Raw genomic sequence first — 14,645 nt, 5'->3', positions numbered from 1 at the left:
TGCACGTGTTGGGATTGTAATCGAGATAAAATCCCAGCCAGGAAAATGAGAATGAACCAGTTAAAGTGGTTTTTGGTTGTTGTTGTTTTGTTTTGTTTTTTCTTTTCAGTGAAAAATAATATGCATTCCAAAAGTCTAAAAGCCAATCATGCAGAAAGGCTAGAGAGGCTTTTACAGAGAACGTTGTCTAAAGAGAAATAAACTGGGCAGGGGGGAGGTGGCAACACAGAGCTGAAGAATGAATTCAGTATCTCCCGGACTATGCCGACCACCTGTCATCTTCAGCTGTGAACTGTGAACAGGAAGTTTAGAGCTTCAGATCAAGTGGGACATTCTTCATTCTGAATTCCAATCTGTAGAGCAGAGGTCAGTGTAAAACAACCGTAATCAGTTTGCATTAATTAGACGCGCTTTATTTTCTATTTACCCCCTTATTTACTTATTTCTATGCCCATGATTTCTTTTCTCTCTCTCCCTCTTTTTTGTTTTTTGCAGTCTTTCCACCCCACACAGAGCAATCCTCTCCCCCAACAGCTCTCAGCCTGCTCAATCCATGAGTCTGTCTGTACTTTGCTTGTTCGCTCATTTTGTTCATTAGATTGCATATATGAGTGAAATCATAAGGTATTTGTCTTTCTCTAACTGGCTTATTTCACTTAGCATATGCTCTCCAGGTCCGTGCATGCTGTTACAAAGGATAAGATTTCCTTCAGTTTTATATCCGAGTAGTATGCCATTGCCTAATCCCACAGCTATTTTTTATCCTCTCATCTACTGAAGGGCACTTGGGCCATTTCCAAATCTTGATCATTGTAAATAATGCTGCAATGAACATAGGGGTGTGTATATTTTCTTAAATTAATGCTTTGGATTTCTTTGACTAAATGCCCAGAAGTAAAATTGCTGGGTCATAAGGTAGCTCTTTATTTAATTTTTTGAGGAATCTCCATACTCTTTTCCACAGTGGCTGCACCAGTCTGCATTCCCACCAGCAGTGCAGGAGGGTTCCCTTTTCTCCACACTCTCACCTATAGTTGTTGTTTATTCATCTATTAATGAGAGCCATTCTGACTGGTGTGAGGTGATATCTCATTGTGGTTTTAATTTGCATTTCTCTAATGGTTAGTGAAGAAGGGATTAAGCAAAAAAAAAAAAAAAAGAAAAGAAAGAAAGAAAAAAGAAAGGAAGAAAGAAAGGAAAAACTTATAGACACAGACAACAGTATGTGATTTCAAGAGGGAAAGGGGGAAATGTGGGACCTAGGAAAAGGTAAAGAGAGATAAGTGGCAATGAGAGGAAACTGGACTTTGTGTGGTGAACACACAATACAGAGTACAGATGATGTATAGAATTGTACACTTGAAATCTATATAATTTTATTAACCAATCTCAGCCCAATAAATTCAACAAAAATTTAAAAAAAATATTTTTATAAGTTTATTTGTTCATATATATCTGTCGGGTTTCAATTTATTGCAGCTTCTTCTTTGTGAAAGCTCAGATTGTCCTCATCTTTGGTCTGTGGGAGCCTCTTCAGGTTGGTTCCTGAGTTCATGTGACATGAGCCTTTTCGTCTTTGTTTTTTTCCTTTCTGTCTGGTATGCCAAGATGTTTCAGCTCAATCATCTCAGACCAGAATCAGCCTTTTCTCAAAAAGCCCTGTTTCTTACAATAGGAAATATATATATTTTTAATCCAAGTCTGGGTTCAAGGGATGCTTATTGTAATTGAGTAAGTGTTCCAAGACTTTTTCAGTGGACAGACCAAAACAGAGATTAAATACCTATGAGTTTAAATTGGTTTTTCTAATTAAATTTTTGGAAGACAATACTTCACTTAACCTTTCATATTTTAAATCTGTATGTTCTTTTGTCCACATCAAGAACTTTGTTCTCAAAGACACAGAGAATGTAGAATTAGAATTTTTTATGACCGCATATTTGCTTTAACCCATATTACATTAGCCTCAGAATAACAACAATAATAGTATCATCATAAATAATGATTATTGAAACATTTGTCATATGCTCTCCCTATTGTCCTTTAATTTTGTTTATGGTTGTAATATATCTTCAACATCAGAATAGGTAGCCTTGCAAAATGAAATCTCTCCCTTTCAACCTTCACTTAGTCTTAGTTCATTAAATTTATTGTTCATCAGTTAACTCAATATTTCCCCTAGTTCAAATGTCTACAGCTCATTTTTTAGTAGTTTTCAGTATCAGGAAATGAATATCCCTGATTCCTCTCAAGGTGGTAACAGTTTGGGTACGCCCTTTTTATTTAAAATTAAGTTTTGTTGACTATAGAAACTTAACTAATTTGAATCACATTTTCTTCCCTTGATTATCCCAAATAAATTAGTCCAATTTCTTCTGCATTAAGGGCTGCTATCAGAAAGTCTGATCATTATATGAGTTCCCCCCTCATAAATCACGTGTTCTTTCTGTCCTAATGCCTAAAACATTGTTTTAAGTAAGCAAAGATTTCTTGAGTTACATTTTTTAGTATTAGTTCTGTTTTGTTTCTTTGGTTTTCTTTCTCAAAGACAATTATTACTCGTATGTTAGATCTGCCTTTTCTATGTCACTTTCTCCCAAATTATTCTTTACTCTTTCTTAATTTCTATTTTTTAAAATTTTCTCCTGTTATTAATCTAGATATTCTCACTTCTAAAATTATTTTTTTCACCTATATGTAATTCTAGAGTTACGCCAATTCATTTCTGAGTTTTTTCTAATTTTAATGTATGTTGCTCTGAAATATTTGGGACTGTATATTCTTAATGTTGCTTAGTTTATTTTGAAATAGTAACTTGCAGGTTTGATCTGTTCCTTGGTGTGATTTTGATTCTTTTGAGTGTGTGTATGTTTGTGCATGTGTGTATACTTGTCTACAAGAACGATCCTCTCCTCCTTTTGTTCTGTACGAAATTTAACCTCAACAGATTTTCATTGCTTTCTTTATGTGATTTGTTTCCCTGGAATCGCAGAGGTTCACATAGCTTTTCTAAACACGTGGAGCTCCTCTTGTATTGTTTCCATTAGAGCAAGGCTCCCATCTTAGCACACTACACCCTGTGGGTCAAATCTGGCCCATGCCCTATTCTTGTTTGGGTTCCCCTGAACTAGGAATACTTTTCATATATTTGAAATATTGTAAAGAAGCAAAACAAACACAAATACCTGTCAGAGGCAGAGTGGTCTACAAAGCCAAAATATTTAGTCTTGGCCCTTTACGGAAAAGTTGGCCGACCCCTAATGCTCACTAAAATCACACACTTTTTTTCCATCTTTCATAACATTTCCACTCTCCTACTTTATCTGGATTTTCTTTTCCCATTATTTCTATTGCTTCTGTCCTGCTCACATTTTAAATCTATATCCAGCCATTTGTCCTCAAATGAGCATCGCCCCGGAAAGGAGTCTTCGTGGGTTAATTTTGGGAATTATGTTTACCGTCCTCAAATGGGTCTGCTGCACTTTCCGGCATTGCCTGATAGAATGACTATTCTAGAACTATCGTGTTTTCAGATTTGCTGCTTCCCTCTGGTTTCTCTTCCATAGAAACCGATACCGTGCAGACAGTCATTGATTTGTCTGTGCCACTTGCATGCTGGCGTTTGAGAGTAGACCTCAGCACCGAGTTTTGTCGAAAATGATCAAATGCATTTGCTTTTCCATCTAGTTATTCAGTTTCTTTTTATGTGAAAATTCAGGAAGCTCAAAAAAACTCATGTTGCCACCACTGCTGTCTTTTCCTTCTTCCCAGAATCAAACTCACTCATTTTTAATCCACAATTTACTTAATAGATTATGTTATGTTTGATTTACCCTGAGTATTTCGGTACGTGAAATAAATCTCCACATTCACGGTCCTTGTGTTTTTTTCTCCAGAGTCAAGTTCCCATTATGTAATCTCCCTGAAAGCATTCAATAATGCAGGAGAAGGTGTTCCTCTTTATGAAAGCGCCACCACCAGATCTATAACAGGTAAGTCAAAATAGACTGTCTTGTGACAGATAGTCAGCATTTCAGTTATGACCAAAAAAATAAAAGGAAAAAAATAAACTAAAGCAAAATAAAACACACAAAAAATGTATGTAGTCATTAATTGAGCCTTATGTGTATATCTGTGCATATACAATTGAGTTTTTTGGTTTTCAGATTAAAGAGAAATTTAGTCTGTAAATTAACGCATGGATTTAGAGAAGGAGAGCTCTCATCTTCTCCCTTCTCCAAGTAGCTTCAGATTTCAGTGCCCTGATATCGCTCTTCATGCTCCTGAAGAGCTTATCTCAAATTGATACACTTTTAGCAAGGCGGTCTTTGCACAAAGGTTGCAAATGTCTCTGTCGAGGGTCCTTCAAGCTAGTATGACAGAGACGAGCTGCCCTCCTGGGCCTGAATGGGACTGGGTCAGGTCACAGAAATGGCTGAGTTGGGCCTACTGGTCACTCAATAGTGTCCAGCGCTTCTGGGCAGTAAGAGGCTTGGCTGTTCTCCGAGTTATTCCCTCTCAGAATTCTTATGTGAGCTGGAATGGGAGGTCAGCACACAAGAGAAAATGGGCTCCAAGACCTGAGAAATGGATGCATACAAAAGTGAGAGCCAAGCCATTTATGAAGACTGTGAGCGAGGCTGGGCTTTTAAAAAAATAGAATAAGTGACACCTCTATGGGTCTGTTCAGAGACACGGGGATATCACATGACCGCCCCTAATAGTCTGTGTCTGAAACCTGAAAGTAATGCCCAAGATTTTCATCTCTTTAATGAACCCTTTGATCCCAACCTCTTTCAAAATGCACAACCCTCAGACCTCAGGAAATGTATCGGCTCCTTTTACCGGCATGAGAATAAAGGATCTAAGGCAGGATTTGCTAGTAGGCACCAGAGGACCTGGGAAATGACTGAGTGCCTGAGGAAGAAGTCCTGACAGGAAGTAGGAATAAATGAACATAAATAGGGGAATTCTGTGACTTCTGCTATTGCCTACATTTATATGCACTTTGTACAGTTTTTTCCCCCAAACTCACAAGCTCCATTCACAGGCTATTTGGAGAACGCACAGTTGTTATGGGGATTCACAGTTGGTATATGATTATTTCCAGAGCTTAACATCACTTTATGGATTCCCGATATTCTGAAAGGCAAAGTTGTTATTCCAGAGTCTCCTGGACATTTGGCCCATTGGTTTGTTTCATGGTCTACCAATGTGCCTAAAGTGGTATGCCAAATGTGGGGTCTGTGTCCATATATGCAGTTATCTGTGAGCAGATGGCTTTCATTGTATGATCAACGAGGCTCATGACTCCACAAAAAAGGTAAATAAGAATTTCTTTTGAATTATATAAGTTCAGAGATAAATACCAACACACAGCATTAATTAAAATTTGAAGGAAGCATTCTGGAACTGAGACTTAAAAAAAAACAACACGTCAACAAGTCATGAAAAACAACTATTTAAAATTCAAAAATAGCAGGATTGAGTTATTAACATTTCTTAGAGTAGAATTACTACTTTTTTTTAATTAGTAAGAGGTTGGGAATCAGGGAAGCAGAGAAACAGACTCCCACAGGTGCCCCAAGTGGGACCTACCCAGCAAGCCCTGTCTTGGGCTAATGCTCTGCCCATCTGGGGCCGCTGCTCCATTGCTCAGCAACCAAGCTATTTAAGTGCGTGAGGCAAGGTCATGGAGCCATCCTCAGCACTCAGGGCCAACTTGCTCAAACCATTCAAGCCATGGCTGTGGGAAGGTTAGAGAGAGAGAGAGAGAAGGGTGAGGGGTAGAGAAGGAGAAGGAGATGGTCACTACTCCTGTGTGCCCTGACTGGGAATCGAACCTGGGACTTCCACACTCTGGGCCAACACTCTACCACTGAGACAACTAGCCATGGTAAACTACAACTTTTCAAAATGTTACTATTAAACGTATTATCTCTAAATATAGAGAGATGGGGCAATAGGTCCAGAGAGTAAAATACAAGGTGACCTGATGGGTGGGTGTCCCTTATTCTCTTGTTCTGCCAGCAGCAAGGTCCTTTAGAGAGAGCAGCCCATTTTGGCTGTCACTTTGCTTCCCATAACTGCCATGTAGTATGTCACACCCTTCCTACCTATGGGGAAAGTCGCTGACTGGCTGCTCTTTGATGTGGTGACTTTGAGCCTGAATTAGGCCACACACAATTACACTATAGTCAGTGTTTTAAAACTTCCATTATTATTATTATTTACCAAACCTTAAGCCCACAAAGAAGGGTCATGTAGGTGACCAAAAAATCAACAAGCTTTTGTGCAGCAAGCAGTAGTAATAGAGATAGTAGAGTTCGGGGCCACAAAGAAAAACTGCTCAGAAGGAGCCGTTTCAGGCGTTATTAACTTCGTCCCAGTAGCTCTGGTTGTCACTCATTCTCAGCGTGTGGCAATCCCAGAGCGGTTTCTAAAACTCCAGTGATCCATAAGACAATTTTCTATTCCTGACATGACTCTAATCCTAATGGACCTGAGACATGAAATGCTACCAAAAGCTGGAAATTGTGTGAAGAATCTTCTTCTTGAACAAAAGTCAGTCAAGGGTTCAGGAGGACAGAATAAAACCAGCCAAAAGCTGAGACTACACTTGTCCCAGATGTCACAGACGTATTGTGTCTTCACACATCATGGAGAACAGAGGGCAAGAAAATGGAATGACTGGTTACGCTTCTGGGAGAGTCTCTATCAATAAATGTGTCGCAGTGCCCTGTAGAAAGCACTCTCTGTCTGTGAGTTCCGCGGAGCATTCCCATGAGCAATCTTGGAAGAGGCCAGTGTAAGGAAAACACAAAAAGAACAGAGGCAATAAATGCTTCAGGCTCTGATGGTTCTTCACACGGGCGTACTCATGGATGTCGGTGCGCTCTGGGGCCCCATCTTGTTCTGAACATATCCATGTGAGAACCGTGGAAAGTGTCACCAGGTCAAATGAATGTACAGTTTCATTTTAGCTGGAAAGCCATTTATTTCTCATTGTCACAAGGACAGGACAGATTGAGCCTGGAGAAGGGAAGAGGGCAGGGGACTAATGAGGTGTGTTGTTTGAATTTGTTTACTTTCAACTGTTTTATCAATATCTAAATGCAGTGCAATCCAGATGTCAAATTGTATTGTTTTTTTAAAAAACTCTTTTGAATATAAATATATTGGGTGAAAAATTTATGGACTCTTACCAAAACATTTATTACAAATTGAATAGATTTCTTTTTTTAGCAGAAAATTTAAGGGTATATTTTCTCTTTTTAAAATTTTTATTATTTTTTTTTACTCTTTTGAATATAACCACCAAAAATCAATGGTATAGAAGTAATCAGAAATGTTTAAAAATTGAAAAAAGAAAGTTGTTTAGAAACAAAAGGATATATTTAATCCAACTAATCAGTTTCTGTCCTGAGAGAGAAAATAAAGATAACTTGCGATATATTTAGCATATATGAATTTAGAGCAGTGCTGCCATCTGCTAGAATATTCTGCTTTGTTGGAAATGCTCTATATCTGTCCTATCCAGTATGGAAGGCACCACGCTCATGTGCCCATTAAGCACTTGCAATTAATTGGCTAGTGCAAGAGAAGGGAATTTTGAATTGTATTTAATTTTATTTAATTAAAACAAATTGTTCTTGTAACCAATGGCTACTGTATTTGCACAATGTAGCTATAAAGAAGGTGGCAGGTAGAATGACAGCCATGCTTGAAAAAAAAATTCCCTAAAGCAGTCAAGAAAATTGTGTACAAGGTTAGAAACTTGAATTAAGATACAAAGTGCCGTCAGACAGCATTACTTGTAATATGAGGGATGCATTCTGGACCTGAGACTTCAAGAAAAAGAAACTCCACAACAAGTCATGAAAAATGTCCCCTTCTCACATTCAGAAACAGCAGGATGGAGTATTCCTATTTATTGAAGTTGAATCACTACTTTTCAAAACCTTATCTAAGGTACCTGCAAAAGGCTACAATGTTAATATAGGTTTACCAACAAAATTAGATCAAGTAAAGAAACAACAAATAGGGTAAGTCATTAATGAAGCCTGGTCAGAAAGGAGTAGGCCTCCCATGTGTATAACTTTCTTCTTGGAAAGTTAGCTAAGAACAGAAACAAGTGAAGTGAGGTGCCATCCTCCGCGGTGGGGCAGCAACCCCTCCCACTGCTGCCCCAAGCAGGTGACTGATTGGCCTCCTCCAGGGGGGCAGCACCTGCAGCTCCCTCTTCATCATTTCCGAAGTCAATTCGGCTTTAATGGAGCCCAGAATGAAAAGACACATCAAAAGAAATACAGACAGCCTGGACTTTGTCATTAAATTTTAAACACACATTTTTATTTCTATCTCTTTTATTTTTCTCTTGCCTTTTGTTGTTTTTGTTTTCGGGTTTTATATTTTGTTCCAAAGACCACAGCCCAGGAAACTACTAAATAATTCATTGGAAATCAGAGTGATGGGTAGGGGCTATGCATTTGAAAGGGCATGGACAAAGTGTAGTAATCATCGAAACCAGCCAGTAGCTGCGGCACTTCGAAAGAGGCTGTTTAAAAATATAAATTCTGTATGTACACTGCCTCAGATACTCTACATTCTAGAGGTCCCATCTCCACAGATGGCATCATGTGCCCATCCTGAGAGCTCATCATCTTTGTTTTGTTAGTGAGAATACATATTACATGACTTAAAAGCAAAATATTATAAATTTCAATGTCTTAGGTATAAAATAAAAGGCTAAAAATTTGGCTACAAAATAAGCTCCTCTTATTCTGAGATACCCAGCATAAAAGATGAGTACAAGATTTTTCTACAGAACTTTATAAAACCACACACATCACCATACAGATTCCGAGAATATCATTGATCAAAGTATGTGTGTCCATCAGTGCACACATGGTAGTTCTTTCTGTCTCCCACCCAATAACAGAATATCTTTCAGTGGAACTTGAAATCTTAGAAGAACTGTAGAAAAGATACCTAAGTGCCTTAAAAGACTGAAAATTTAAGTTAAGTCTGTGAGAATGTGGGTCAAATGGACATTTCCCTTTCTCTAAGGATTTCAATCTAAGGAAACCTGTTAAGCAAGTGCTACCTGAAACCTAATGTCAGAATTATCGGTGAACCATGTGGACCAGGGACTTGGTCAGGCTAGTTTTGTGCCATAGAACATAGATATATTATAGCCACAGACAGATTGTTGTAGACCTCAGGGCCCTTTGGTCTTATTTCTTGTTTATTTCTAAGATATAAACTAAGCAGTAATGAAAACATTAGAGAAACAAAATCAAGTTAGAAGAGAAGAAAACAAACAAACAACAACAAAAACAAGTACTAGGCTTGTATTTCCTTTGCAGGAGGAAATAAACCAGGCATGCCTTTTTATCTTGTTATTTTAAGTTATTTGTATAGTTATAAATCTGATACTTCCTCTGAAGAAGTAATGTTCAACATTTCAAAATAAAATAAACTTTTAAAATACATACATACCTGGGACAGAGTGGGTGCTACGTAAATGTTTGTTACATGAATAATAAACAGACTTAATAAACACTTGTTCTTCAAGAGTTGTTTTTTTTATACATAAGTAGAAGTGACAGCCAAATTGATAAAACCACTCCAAGGAAATGAGTAAATTATAGAAAACAGTTATTTTTGTAATATAGCAATACTGTTTCTGATGGGTTTTCCAATTGAATTAATTGTATTTTTTTTCTGTTCTTCTCATGTTCCCTTTCATCATTATTGCCATGCATTTAACTCATTGTGATGTGTTACCACTGATATTTCTTTTTTAACTCTTTTCTTTACGTATTTATTTGTTTGTTTCATTTGGCTGGTTTGTAAACCCAGATCCCACTGACCCAGTTGATTATTATCCTTTGCTTGATGATTTCCCCACCTCGGTCCCAGATGTCTCCACCCCCATGCTCCCACCAGTAGGTGTGCAGGCTGTGGCTCTTACCCACGATGCCGTGAGAGTCAGCTGGGCAGACAACTCTGTCCCTAAGAACCAGAAAACATCCGAAGTGCGACTTTACACTGTCCGGTGGAGGACCAGCTTTTCTGCAAATGCAAAATACAAGGTGAAGTTCTAATTAATAGTATGAAATTGTAAATGAACTGTCATTTGTTGACTACATTGTTTTCAATGCTTCCTGGACTGTCATGAGTCATTTTGCTGCAGAGACACTAAATGGAAAACAAGGCATTTTAATAATTTGGTAGCTAAAATTAGTACAGGAATAATTGTGTCTTAGGAAGCAAGTCTAAGGCAAGGGAGAAAAACATCAAAAGATGCAAAATAGTATTTGAATATCACCAGGTGCTGGGTTTGTAGAAATAATTTGATAAATACATAATCCGAAACAAAGGAATGCCTTTTTCCTTTGAAAATAGCAGGCTCCACATTAATTTTCTGGATGGATTTTGGTGTCTTTCTTTTCATTTGGAATCGGACTGACACCAATAGCAACCCTGTTAATGTTACAGAGGTCCTCCCTTACAGTGACTCTGACTGGGAATACAAACTGCAAGATTTTTAGAACCTCCTTGGAAAGCGCTCTAAGCCATTAGCATCTACTTCCTCTGTATAGCCTGGAAACGTAATAAAGAAAACTGATGACACACACTCTTGTTTAAGTAATGTGAATTAGACAAGGCCCCTTATTCCTGTCCTATCATTCAGTCAACTCACAACCCCCCTAAGATCTCTTTAGAGATATATATTTGGGGCATTGTCCTCAATAATTTCAAATCTCTATCAGCCAGCCACAAGAATTGCAACAAATTGTTACATACTGGGACAATTTTATTACTGCCTAAGCCTGCCATAATGTTAGTATATGCAAATAATACACAAATGTAGGCAAAAATGAAAAGATCAAGTGATTATCGAGCACCTACGATGTCCCTAGAACTGTGTAGTTAAACATGATTCGGTTGTTTTACCTAACATATTATTTATAATTTTGGAATGAGTAATAATACTTGGATTTGAAGATAGATGCCAAAGAATTCATAAACTATTAAAGGGAGATAATATATGAAAACACTTTAAAATATAAATCTCACAAGATGATGATTTGGGATTAAAAAGGTAGCTTCAAAAACAAGATAATAAATGCTCCCCAACAGCCAGGTCGCAAGAACTCGACCCTGCCACTCGGTCTTGTATGCCTTCTCTTAACCAGTCTGCTAAGGTCGCTCTCAGGGAGAATCTGGAGCTTCTGCTACTTTTCCAAGATTCTTTCCACCAAACTGCCATCTTGCTTAATCCAGCCTCAAGCTGGTGGTGATCAGGGGGTGTAAGGATCCTGTGGGAATTTCAGATTGTAAAGACCCTGGAGGTAAAGCAAAGTCCCACCAATGGTTTTGTAAGTCAGCCTTTCTTCCTGTAGGCTCCATGCTTCGGGTCCCTTTTAACTTTTCAGTGGCATAAAATTCACATTTCCTCATAAATCAGTTCATACTTGAAACCATTTAAAAAACCTTTTCTTTGGTATTGCCTCCCTCTTAGGTCAAGTATTTGGAAAAAACTCTCTAGGCAAATCCCAATAGTATCATTGATATAAGATATTGTTGTAAGTATCCTATCCATCTTCTTATAGTATTAGATTTAAGACTCAGTGGAGCTATAAATAAAGATAACATTATCAGAAAAGACAACCAATAAAACATATGAGAGCATTAAAAAACTCTTTATATACAGATTGCCCAATTCCAAGTTTACTTGAAAATTACTACTTTAAAAATTTTATGCTCATAACTGCTATACTTGGTTACATTCATTTCACAAAAAGGGCATGGGTACTTTGCCAGTATCTGAAATGTTCTGAAGAAATGTTCTGAAGGACAATGGTTGTTCTCTGCAGAATACTTTGAGTTTCAACGTTTCTTGAGTGCAGCAATTTATTTTAGTTGAATAGTTAATACAGCAGACACAGAATTACTGAGTTTCACAAAGAATGCCTGGAAAGCGAGGCCCAGCCCAAAAGTTATCCTCTGTCAGAAGAGGCTGGTTTCTTTCATGGATTGAAGTTTGGAAATAGAAAAAAGATGTTAACTGTTTCTCTCCCCATCATCTTGCTGAACCTAAGTCTTCCAATTACTAACTTTCCATCCTCCTTCTCACACATGCAGTCTACATCCACAGCCTGGGAGAAGGGTTGGGAGAAAGAGTTGGGTAAGTTGGGTAGTGAGGATAAATGTAGAAGTTATCTGGTCCACTAGAAAGACATACAATGAATTAAAGGTTTACAGATAATGGTAACAGAATGCTTTGTTCTAGCTTTTTGAATATTTCAAACCATTGTCATAACTATTATTTTGTCTCACTCTCTACTATACCTTTATGTGGTAGGCAGGGCATGTACCATTGAGGGGGGCTCTACCCAGGGGGTCACATGACCTGGGCTCAAGACTTGGTTTCACCACATCCTGTTGTGTCACCTAACTTGCTCAATCACATTTTTCTCATCGATATGATTAGGATATTCACACCTGCTATAGAAAGAGTAAGATTCTTCATAGTCATATATGTAGATGTGTTTATGACATAGGTTACATAGGTAGGTTGTGTAACTTGACAAAAACTCCGATGGCATTATCTAGGGCCCTCCTCACCAGAGCACCTTTCTGCTTCATTTAGTCCCAAGTCAAGCCGTAGCCCAGACATTTGTATTTTGAATGATTGGCCATAACTCTGAATTCATTTTGTTTATCAAATGGAGAAATAGTCTATAATTCCTTTTCTACTAATGTGGTTAATCATGTGGTGTTTTTTAAGATTTCCATTCCAAATACATTCCTTGACTGCTGCCTGGTGTTTAGCAGATGTGGCATGGGTATGACAGAAGAGGCAGAGTTGTGCAGGACTATCTCTGACCTCAAAATACTGACAACTCAAAGCAGAATTCAACACATGCCTAAAATTATACAGCACATTTGACATTGCATGAAATATTGCAGCTAATGTTTATTTAATGCTAACTCTGGGCCAGGCACTTTGTTTCACTTGACTTTACACTTTAAATAATGCCATGAGGTCAGTGCTGTGGTCTTCTCTGTTTCACAGATGAGGAAACTGAGTCTCAGATAGGTAGTACCTGGGTGTTCAATGCTCACAAAAAGAACTGGCCATAATTTCTCAAAGTACATCCAGGCTGATGATTTATAATGAGCAGCAACTTTCCATGAAAATTCTGAGAAAACTCAGTGAATTCATGGTATTTATAGGATACAAGTGTATCATTCTAGACCATAAAGAAGGGCAGTATTGCTTAGTGGCCTCCCAATTGCTGGAGTTGTCTATACTGAAAGGGACTAGCTTTATGATAGGGGATGCTTCCTTCCTAGCTGAAACACTTCTCACAGTCCTGTCTCTCCCCTTATTTCCATCTCTAAGACTTGGAGGCGTTCGTTATGACAGTGAAGGAGGGCAAGGTTGGAAGTTATATATCACATGTCAGATACTAGCTGCCCATTTTGTGCTTTTTTGATGGGATTCCATCTTCCTGAGTCTACAGAGTATTTTTCATTTATTCGGGACCCACATTTTTACAGCTATTTTTAAGAGCTTCTGATAGATATTTACAAGGTCATCACTTTAACAGGATGGATGGTCACATCCTCAAAACATTATTTGTACCATTAAATATTTATTTGGCTTTATAACAAAATGTAGAATTTCCATAGCTATAATCTGAGAAGGATTCATAATAGAATAAAAAAGGTATACCACACTAGAGCAGTAAGGGAGAAGATAGGTCTGACAGAGATGGGGAAGGAGAGCTTCCCTTGGTTTTCTAGACATAGATATATAACTAATGTAATAAATATAAAGGTCAAAATAAATATTGACATTTGGAAGAAGATCAAGTTCTAAATACCAACATAAATTGATATTTATAAGAGGCATAAATAGTCTTAAATTTGCATGATTATATGACAAATATGAATTAATCTGTTTTTTTCTTTATTACCATTTTGATCTTTTGAGTAAACAATAAAAACAGATAATATGCTCTTTAATAAAATATCTTTAACCTGTTGTTTAAAAGACAAAGAAAAAGAACTCACTAATTAACACTCTTTTAATGCTTTAATATTTATTCAATTTGTTGTTCCCTTCCTGATCAGTTGCTTCAGTGACCACAATTAAATTTGTGTTTAATATGAAGTATACACAAAACTACATGCCAGAAAGCCACATGCCACAACACTGCCTTTGTCCATTTTCTTTAGCCAAATAGATTTTTGAATCACTAGAAGTCTGTACCATAAAGTCTTTTTGCAAAAATCATAAGCAGAATTCTAAAAATTAATTTTATTACAGTAGAAAATAATCAAAATGATCTATGTAAAATGCATAAAACCAAAAACATTATTTTTATTATTATAAATAAATTGAAGCAAAGGTCAGTGCATATAACCTTAAAGTTGGAATTGACAGAAGGAAATAATTGCCTGCCACCATGGTCATTGCCTCACCTGGGAACTTTACCAGCTAGCTACCCCTTTAGAAAACATAATGTCTGATTGTGTCAGGCATATTTGGATGTATAATCAGCCAGTGTAAACCAGCTGACAGAAAGGAAATAAAATCAGTGCTGTGTCCAAGCTCTCTAGACTTT

At 37.4% G+C, this 14,645-nt stretch overlaps 1 protein-coding gene across 1 annotated transcript in view; it reads left to right on the top strand.

Moving 5' to 3' along the window:
- Window positions 1–14,645, top strand: part of DCC (DCC netrin 1 receptor) — a 1,139,534-nt gene that overhangs the window by 986,018 nt on the left and 138,871 nt on the right. The window contains exons 16-17 of the mRNA XM_066352289.1: window positions 3,897–3,992; window positions 9,865–10,097. Of these exons, the coding sequence (XP_066208386.1) occupies window positions 3,897–3,992; window positions 9,865–10,097 (329 nt within the window). The remainder of the gene's footprint in view (window positions 1–3,896; window positions 3,993–9,864; window positions 10,098–14,645) is intronic.

The sequence above is a fragment of the Saccopteryx leptura genome, chromosome 11 (genome assembly GCF_036850995.1).
Source record: "Saccopteryx leptura isolate mSacLep1 chromosome 11, mSacLep1_pri_phased_curated, whole genome shotgun sequence".
In the NCBI taxonomy this organism is placed as follows: Eukaryota; Metazoa; Chordata; class Mammalia; order Chiroptera; family Emballonuridae; genus Saccopteryx; species Saccopteryx leptura.
Note: the sequence above shows the minus strand (reverse complement) of the source record. Positions and strands in the feature narration are given on the sequence as shown.